Raw genomic sequence first — 9,670 nt, 5'->3', positions numbered from 1 at the left:
TGCATTCATCATCATCACTCTAGCTTTAATTCAAACATGCACCCATAATCATTCAACAACAACCCATGCCGTGCTTCCCCCTTTGTTCCAGCCACCCCACATGCCCCTTTAATCATTCAAACATGCACTCCCATTAATTAAACCATTCAGCCACATTTACACCAACAACAAGCCCATGCCGTGCACTTTCATACCCTTTTCCAGCTTTTTACAACCAATTCCAGGTTGTCCACTTCATCCTTGCAGCCATTCCACATGCATCTTCAATTAAATTAGCCACATGCATTCATATTCCCCTTGTGCCGTGCATCCACCATCCCAGAAATCCACCCATCCCATCATCATTCACACAAACACAACCATTGCAGTGGCTCCCCCTCCACTTTCCAGCATCCCATTTCCAGCTTTGCACATGCATTCACTTAACCTAGCTATCATGTTCCCTCTTCCATCCATTCATCTCCCTATAAAAACCATACACACTTCACACAACAAGAGGACACTCTTCCATTTCAGAAAATCATCCACAAACACCAACCATTTCCTTGTTGCCGTGTACTCCCTATTAATCCAAACACCACCAGAAATCATTCCTTGTGTCGTGGCTTTCCCCTTCCATTTTCACCACTCCCCAAACCATTCACACCATCAAACTATCCTTAGACCTTGTGCTACAACAAAGAGGAAGAGAAGCGGGCCTAAACGTTCATACAATTCAAGTTTGAGTTGTTGGAATGTTTAGGTGTTTCTTTTCCTTTGAATTCAATTTTTAATTTCAATTCTCTTTGTTTTGTACGTATGAGGAACTAAACCCCCTTGGCTAGGGGGGGGATTCGAAATATATATTTATGCTTGCAATATGATTTGATTACTTCTAATTACGTTTCATAAGTTGTGGATTCAATTTGTTTAACTATTTGATTGATAACCTATTTATGTATGTTTATTGAGAGTGCACGCTTAATCTTCATGCATGAATATGACGCTAGAATATAAGTGAGTTTCACCTAATAGTTATGAACTTATATTCACAAGTAGTGGAGGTTGCTTATAAACAATCGCGTTAAATAAATTCTTGGCATAAGTTTCATGCAATCATAGTAACAAGTGCTTCGTCAATGCTTATGGTTTTCAAAGAACTTAATGATTCTTGCTTGTATCTCTATTATGCAATCATGTAGGGGACTTGTGGGGAATGTTTTGGGTTGTCGTATGCAATCATCCAATTCAATAACGTTAGGAAAATCTGAGGGTTAATTAGTGCAATTCACGATTAATCTGGGGCGTTGAGAATTCATGGTTTATTGAAAAGCAATTAGAAATCGTTTTATATGCAAGTGTAACATGTGTGGAGATGAACCCCTTAGCTAGACATCCCATCCATTCAATTCCATCACATTCATCTTTACAATCTGTTTTTATTTCCAAGTTTCTGTTTTAATTTCAAATTCATCCAAAACCAATCCCCCTTTACTTTATTGTCCAAATTAGTTAGAAAGTGTCTTAGTTTGTGTTTATAAGTGTTTTGATTCAATTTGTTGCACAAATTCGTCCAAATTCACCAAGGTGCTCAAAACTGCCCAGAAAGTGTTTTTAAGGCAGTTTTGAGTGTTTTGGGTGATGTTTGAGTCTTTTGGTTTGTTTTTATGTTTTAAGCATTTAGTTTCGCATTCTTTGAGTCTAGTTTAGTGTTTTAAACTTTGTTTTTACGTTTTTGAGTCAGTTTCCAAGAGATTTGCAATCCCTCCTAATCCCCGGTACAGAACGATCCCTACTTACATACTTACTACAATTGACAAAAAGAGGGTTTAATTTGTGTGCGTATAATTCTCGCATCATTTGACACTAGCCGCTCGGTACATATTACCAATTTCTTGCAGGGCTTTTAAAGAACAGCTTCTAATGTTGCTTCTAATGTTGCTGCCAATATTGCATCCTCCTCTAGAGGACCTCAAAACTATAAGGTGAACCTGGAAAATGTGAGGTGCTATTTTTGGAAACAATTGGGACACACCAAAAGGGATTGTGAGAAGAAAAGGAAATGGGCAGTGAAGAAAGGTAATAAAATTGTCAATGTTTTTGTTTGTTTTCAAACTTTACTTGTTGAGGCTCCCCCAAATACTTGGTGGTTTGACACTAGCCGCTCGGTACATATTACCAATTTCTTGCAGGGCTTTTAAAGAACAGCGTCAACAAGTAATGAAGTTTTCATAGTGCATGTTGGGAATGGAAATAAAGTAGATGTGGAAGCAATAGGCAACCTTAAGCTTAGATTATCTTTTGGCTTTGTTTTAGAACTTCTCGATGTTCTTTATGTTCCGCTGTTAACTAGGTCTTTAGTTTCTGCTTCAAAACTTGTAAGGAATGGTTTTGGTTTCATCGGAGACAATGAAAGCATAAGGTTATTTATGAAGAATGATTTGAATTATTTGCTTGGTGTTTTTCTTTTAGACAATGATCTTTGGAAATTGGATTGCACTATCGTGAATGATTTATATTGTTCAACCTTGATTCTTCACTGCAAATCAAAAGGACTTTAACTAATGATCTTTCTTCCATGATTTGGCATAATAGATTAGGTCATATATCTAAAACAAGAATGCAATGTTTGGGGAAAGAAAATATTTTACTTGATTTAAATTTCACCAACCTACATGATTGTGTGTACAACAAGAAGGGGAAATTGACAAAAATTAAAAGGAAGAATTCAATCAGGAGTAAAAAACTGTGAAGTGATCCACGTCTGTGGTTCTTTTCCCACGAAAACAATATGTGGATATGTGTTTTTTTGTAACCTTTATCAATGATTTTATAGAGGCTGGGCAACATAAGGGACCATTGGCTTTATATCTTCAAGAATGTGGTATTCAAGCTCAGTATACCACACCTAGGATACCAGATCAAAACGGTGTCGCGGAAAGAAAGAATAGAATGCTGAAAGAGATGATGAGAAGTATGATGAGCCGCACAACTCTCCCTCATTTTCTTTGAGGAGAAGCTTTGAAGATGGCAAATTATGTGTTGAACCGAGTCCCGAGCAAAGCTATGAATAAAACTCTATTTGAGATTTGGAATTCGAGGAAACCTAGTCTCAATCATCTTCGTGTTTGGGGGTGTAGGGCAGAGGCTAGGATGTTTAATCCACAAGAAAAGAAGCTTGACTAGAGAACCGTAAGCTGTCATTTTATTGGTTTTCATGAAAAATCTAAGGGTTATAAGTTTTATGCTCAAAACCTACACACCAGAGTTTTTGAAACCATTATGTTCGAACCTAAGGTATTGCTACCTATTCTTGAGATTGGTGGTATAATAAATGACCATACAAATGCGCCAATGTATGAACCTATTGTCGAAGAAGCTATTGGGGAAAACCCAGTAGTACATGAAAAACCGAGAAGAGCATCGCAAAGGGTTCGAAGGTCTACGATCTCTTATGATTATGTGACCTACTTAACTGAAGTGGAGCATGATGAGGGAGTGTTGGTTGATCTAGCAACCTATATGGAAGCAATAGGCAGCGAGAACTCTCAGTCTTGGAAGCATGCAAGGGAAGAAGAAATCAAGTCTGTGCAAATTAATAAAGTGTGGACATTGGTGGAGAAGGTAGACTCAATGAGACCCATTGGATGTAAATAGGTGTATAAGACAAAGAGAGATTTGAAGGGCAAAGTTGAAAGATTTAAAGTGAGATTGATGGCAAAGGGTTTCAACCAAAGGGAATGAGTGGATTATAATGAAACATTCTCACCTGTTTCATCAAAAGACTCCATTCGCATAATCTTGGCATTGGTGGCACACTGCAACCTAGAACTTCATCAAATGGATGTTAAAACTGCTTTTCTCAACGGTGATCTTGAAGAGAATGTTTACATGGAACAACCTCTTGGTTTTGTGGAAGAAGGAAAAGATCATTTGGTTTGCAAACTAGGCAAATCGATATATGGTCTAAAGCAAGCATCAAGACAATGGTTCATGAAGACCGATCAAAAGGCAACATAGATTGGTTTCATTGAAAGTAAGGTTGATGATTGCATCTATTTTAAATGCATTGGTTCGAAGTTTATTTTTCTCATCTTCTATATGAATGATATACTTCTTGCGAGCAATGATTTAAATCTTTTATTGGAAACTAAGTCATTACTGTCAAGAATTTTGACATGAAGGATCTTGGAGAAGCTTCATTTGTACTTTGTATTGAGATCATCAAGGATAGGTCAAGGAATTTGTTTGGAATCACACAAAAGACCTACATTGAAAAGGTTTTGAAGCGATTCAATATGGAATGTTGCTCAGGAGGTGAAGTGTCAATGAGTAAGGGTGATAAGCTAAACAAATCCCAGTGCCCAAAAAATGAATTGGAAATGCAGAGCATGTTGAACGAACCTTATGCATCATTGATGGGTAGCTTGATGTATGCCTAAGTATGCACAAGGCAGACTTGGCTTATTCAATTAGTGTGCTTGGTAGATTCTAGTCTAATCCAGGAGAACTACATTGGGTGGCGGCCAAAAAGGTATTAAGGTAATTACAAAGAATCAAGTCATACATGCTTGTGTACAAGAAGTGTGAAGAGCACGAAGTTGTAGAGATACTTTGATTCTGACTTCGCAGGTTGTGTTGATCATAGAAGATCCACAAGTGCTTCTTTATTTTTCCCAGCTGGAGGAGTTATTTCATGGAGAAGTGCTAAACAAAAAACACTTGCAACCTCCATGATGCAAGCTGAGTATATTGCAGTGTTTGAAACAATGCAAAAGGCATTGTGGATCAAGGACCCGATCACTCTTATGGGAGTTGTAGACAGTATCTCAAGGCCAATAGTGATACATTGTGATAATAAGGCTGCTGTGTTCATCTCCAAGAACAACAAGCGATCTACTGCCAATCGGTTGATGGATATTAAGTATCGATCAGTTAGAGAAGACGTGAAGAGGCTAGTGATAATTGAGCATATTGATACTAGTTGCATGATTGCAGATCCATGGACTAAGGCGTTGCCAGTTGCAGTATTCAAGGAGCATGTCGCGAAGATGGGAGTCGATTTAGCTGCTATGTGGGAGTAAAAGTTTGTTTAGTTTCTGTTTAACACTTTAGGTACTGTTCACTTTTAACGAAAAAGACATTTTTACTTTAAAAAGTCACTCCTGATACCATTCACTTCCAACACCTTTTTGTCCTTTTGATTACAACTCAAAGTTTTCAAGCCCTTTTCATCAATTTTCTTTTGTTTTTATAGTTCTTCTACTTTCAAATAACCATTGAAGTACTTGCTGAGTTGATGATTCTCATATTTATTTTGACTTGAATTATTGGCATGTAGCTACTGTCTTTAGCTATTGGGATTTTATACCTTAAAATGTGTTATTCACATGTTTATTCAAAACATCAGGGATTTGAATAACTCAATCAATGTATGATAGCTGGTGATGGTATACAGGAATGCATCAAGGATGCTGCAACGATAAGGTAATGGGTTATCCAGTGGGAGTATACTACAACATTCCCTTATAGCTAAAACTAGCAAAAATTGCCCACGCGATGCTGTTGATTTCAAATGCAACCAATTCTTGCAATCAGTAAATATGATTGAGAAGTTATCAATAGTCAAAAAACATGTTGGCTAGGATAGTCAAATTTAATCAGTTTACCCCAAATGACTTCAACTTCTCCAAAAGGTTTGCTTCTAGACTCTTACAAATCACTCAATAGATTTGTTAATTCACCCTAAACTCTTAGTAACAAAATTAACCAACTCTAATTAACAATTCATAATCGAACTTAAAAAAAAAACATAGTGAGTTTCAATCGTGTTCAAACATTTGAATCAACAAATTCAAAGGTCTTGATACGCATTATTACCCAAAAGGCATCCATTACATTTTGATAAAAAATTCCCTAACGGACTACAATTCACATACAATTTGAAAGATCTAATTCAAACATTGAAGCACTCAAGCACTCAAGCAATTCAGATAATGCTTGAAAGATGAAATTCAAACACTAAAATCACTCTACAACTGATTCACATGAGTAACAGGAGGACCTTACCAACCAAAACTTTACCACAACCATACGCTAGGTCTTTCCATTAGTTCAGTAGATTTTATGTAGCTGCATTCGCATTGAAATAAGGGAAATAAATCAGTAATCTTAATTTTTTAAGGAACACAAAAATATTTGCCAACTTGCTTGTTTTCCTTGCATAAAAAATTATAAGCATGGAGGGGAATGGATATTTCCCAACAAATAATGCAAAAACCAATAATAAAGATTTTTAAATAAATTTTGTGGTTAATGTGTATAGGCTTTAGCAATTGCATCAGAAAATCAAACCTTGAATATCATACAATGAACATGGCTCTGCGAGGAGCCCACTTCAAGCATGATGGAACTCTGATGGGACTATCCCATCATGCCACCTATATAAAATACTAATTGATAAGAGTCAATATTCGATAAGTTTATCTCACAGTTATTTGATTTAAACTGATTCTTTTCATATGGTTCATCACATAAGGGGTTTCTGAGAAATCCAAGCAACTAAGATACTGACAAGATTCAGAGATAAATCGCGAAACGCTATGCCATTCAATGACAACTGAAAGGGTTGAAAGGAAGTAGTAGTACTGGTGATATTAGGATACAATCAAAAAAGCATTGAAATGCTTAGCTTTCAGTCTAACACTCTTTTCTTCTTGGCAGGGGAAGGCAACAAGGACAGTCTGGCAGGATTTTCTATAAATCAGATTTGCAAATGAATGTTGGGTTGGGCCATTTCACAATAGTTGCTCACTCTCACTCTAGGTTCTAAGTTCCGTACACACACACACACACACACACACATACCAATATTATTACTTCAAATAACTATTAATTAAGAAGAATAAGAATAAGAAACTATATATGGTGGAGATCAAACTCCCAAAGGATCAGATAGGTGAAAAAGAGAGGAAGCAATATGGGTCATACATGAATATGTACAGTTTTCCTTCTTCAACTAAAGCACTTAAATTCCTCTAATCTTCATCTTTTAAAACCATAAAAACAACAATCCCAGATTTTGGGTTGAACAATCAGTCATGGATATCCCACATCAAATCCAAATAAGAAGAATAAATGACTTAAAAAGCAGCAACATTGCTACTTGCTAGTCTTCCTACATGATCTAAGAATATAATTAATTAAATAGATATAGGATCACATTGACCATAAAGTATTACCTGCAACTCAAAAACTAAAAATAAGGGAAAGACTTGGCGGAAAACTCGAAATCCCTCACCCAAAAAACTCAATATTACGCAATTAGATCATCAGGTTTCATGGCTTTTTTTTTTTTTTTTGTTCAAGAAAATCTTCTTGCAATTTATCGTTCAAAAAAATCCTACTCGAAGTAAAAATTAACAGTAGTAAGTCAAAGCAGTAGAAAGTATAATCAGTAAATTCAATTTGACAAAACATAAAACACAATTTGTCTAATATACATATAACTCAATAAATTCATTACCACATCAAACCTGAGAGTCCAACAAGTTTAAATGTGTCAGAACCTTCTCCATATTCAACTTCAATTGCCTGAAAATACAAAAAGCGGAGCAATAACATAATTTCATCAAAATTGCTTTCCCAAAGATAAGTTAAAAATTGAAAATAATCAAACCTCAGAAGCTCTGGATTCTTAAGCACCATAAAAATTACAAATTAAACCAAAACTACAAATAAAATAAAAAAAACAAACATCAATTATCTAGATATATAAAAGAAATAATTTTTTTAAACTATAATTGTAAGTGGCTGGAATTTTTTGTGTTTGTCCCAGTCACTTGGGAGAAAAAAAAAAACAATGGGGTGTTTTGATTGAAAAGCAGAAGTCTTTGAAGAGAGATAGAGAGATTACATGCCTCATCAAGCATGGACAATAGTCTCACCTTCCTTCGTTGATGTTCAATCCTATCAGTGGCATAAATGAAGCACATCAAAGTCAGAAGACAAGTAGAATTAAGGTTGGCCTGTTCTTGCAGCATACCTAAAGAATATGAAAAAAAAAAACTCATAATTCAAATGATTGGTAATACTAGATTTAGGAAAGAAACAAGCTGAAGAGGTGGCGGTGATACTCGATTATGCCCAAACTCACAGAGCACTCATACGGTACTCGTACGAATACATAACTTGTCTCGGTAATTAGTAATATAGCCACCACTGAGTTTCTTTGCCAAAAAAATTAACAAAAACTTAAATTTTAATAAATAAAAAATAAAGCTAAAAAAACTATGGGCTGTTTTATAGCTAATTAGTTCCACCACCTGAGTTCGTTTACAACAAAAATTAACAAAAACTTAAAAAGATATAAAATATTAACAAAAAATTCACACTTCAAAAGATATTAAAAAACCAGCCCCTCCTCTGAAGACAACAGATGCAAACGAAATATAACAATATAAACATAAATTAAATATAACTGAAAAAATACAAATAAAACAAACAATAATCAGCAAACAAAAACCCTATACATTCAGATTTTTCAGATGAAACCCAATTTCCACACAACAAATTCAAAATCCCATTAGAGAAAATCAAATGCTAAATCCAAAACCTGCATTCTCATAAGAAAAAAAAAGGTAAAAAATCACTAAAAAGAAAAACACAGAAAAGTAAAAAGAACTTGAATACCTGAGAATGCGTGAAGCCGATGAGATGGTGGCGGTGGGGCGGTCGATGTCGTGTGAGTCGTTCTCAGCTGCTATTAGCTGACTCAGAGAAAATTCATAGTGTTTTTTGGCGGTGGTCCACCACAGGCTCTCGTACTCAGCCACCTTCATTTGCAGGCGAGAGAGAAAGCTCTCCAAATTTTGTGAACTCGAGACCTAAAATGGAGGCCATGGTTAAGAGAAATTGGACGAGGGACCGCTAGGGTTGAGAGAAATTTAGCAGCTAGGGGTTTTTTTTTTTTTTTTTTTTTTTTTTTTTTCGAGAGAAGATGAAATAAATAAGAGATGATGAAGAAGAATGGGGGTAAGTGGCGCTGGGGCTAGAGGTTGAGAGAAATAAAGAGAGAGAAAGAGAAGTCCAAATCTAAGAGAATTAAGAAAGAAACGGTGCATCTGTGTGAAGGGGAAGGACTTGCAAATCTATGAAATCCCTCTATCTGCAACAGACACCCAAACCCATCTCCATCTTTATGCAATCCCTAAAATTCCTCGCAACAAATCCTCCCATATCTCTCTCTATCTCAAAGGCGGCATAGCCTAAATCCCCGAAACCCTCATCGAACAACAACCAAGCCAAACCTTCCCCATTTCGCTCAACACGTAGAGGACAAAATTGCCCTTCCTAACCCATCATCCTCACCTTCGAATTTTAAGATTTCGTGGGTAGATCTGTCATTAAATTTACTGAGGGCTAGCCTTCTATCGAAAACCAACGAACAAAGCCCATGAAAAAAAGAAGGCCAGCCCAAACCCCAACCCAGCTACAGATTTGGTGGTAATAGGGTAAATCAGGCAAAATCAAAAGATTGATCGTAGCTAAGCTACAGTCAAATCCCTCCTCAATTTTAGAATAGATAATAATGTTTAAGCATCATGCATGAAGTATTTCATGGCATCAATGATTTTAGAGTGACTGTACTATGATAGTACTAGTTCTTTCTGGAGTTCTATGCTTTGAATTA

The 9,670-nt window shown here is 36.0% G+C and overlaps 1 protein-coding gene across 19 annotated transcripts; it reads right to left on the bottom strand.

Moving 5' to 3' along the window:
- Nucleotides 1-5,808: 5,808 nt before the first annotated feature.
- On the bottom strand, nt 5,809-9,096 carry LOC108865994. Of its 19 annotated transcripts, none has more exons than XR_007259389.1 (5): nt 8,671-9,096; nt 7,899-7,947; nt 7,515-7,572; nt 6,334-6,419; nt 5,809-6,111 (listed from the first exon to the last, which is right to left on the bottom strand). XR_007259389.1 is itself a non-coding variant. In XM_048586872.1 (5 exons), the coding sequence occupies exons 1-4, from the start codon at nt 8,817-8,819 to the stop codon at nt 6,377-6,379; spliced, it is 309 nt and encodes a 102-aa protein (XP_048442829.1). In that variant the 5' UTR covers nt 8,820-9,096; the 3' UTR covers nt 5,809-6,111; nt 6,334-6,376. The 19 variants fall into 19 exon arrangements, 10 of the variants coding, with proteins under 10 accessions (XP_048442829.1, XP_048442830.1, XP_048442828.1 ...); XM_048586872.1 differs by having other exon boundaries at nt 7,505-7,572; XR_001951841.2 differs by having other exon boundaries at nt 6,334-7,572; nt 7,926-8,023.
- Between the last annotated feature and the right edge of the window lie 574 nt (nt 9,097-9,670).

The sequence above is a fragment of a genome, unplaced genomic scaffold (assembly GCF_019419815.1).
Source record: "Pyrus x bretschneideri cultivar Hongxiangsu unplaced genomic scaffold, Pyrus_bretschneideri_v1 Contig25, whole genome shotgun sequence".
In the NCBI taxonomy this organism is placed as follows: Eukaryota; Viridiplantae; Streptophyta; class Magnoliopsida; order Rosales; family Rosaceae; genus Pyrus; species Pyrus x bretschneideri.
Note: the sequence above shows the minus strand (reverse complement) of the source record. Positions and strands in the feature narration are given on the sequence as shown.

Excerpts from the sequence above, each read along its gene's own strand:
- LOC108865994 (XM_048586871.1), bottom strand. The coding sequence starts at position 8,819 with ATGAAGGTGGCTGAGTACGAGAGCCTGTGGTGGACCACCGCCAAAAAA. Across the intron at positions 7,948-8,670 it reads TCGGCTTCACGCATTCTCAG|GATTGAACATCAACGAAGGA; the intron begins GTATTCAAGTTC and ends TGCCACTGATAG. Across the intron at positions 7,573-7,898 it reads TATTGTCCATGCTTGATGAG|GCAATTGAAGTTGAATATGG; the intron begins GCATGTAATCTC and ends TTGTATTTTCAG.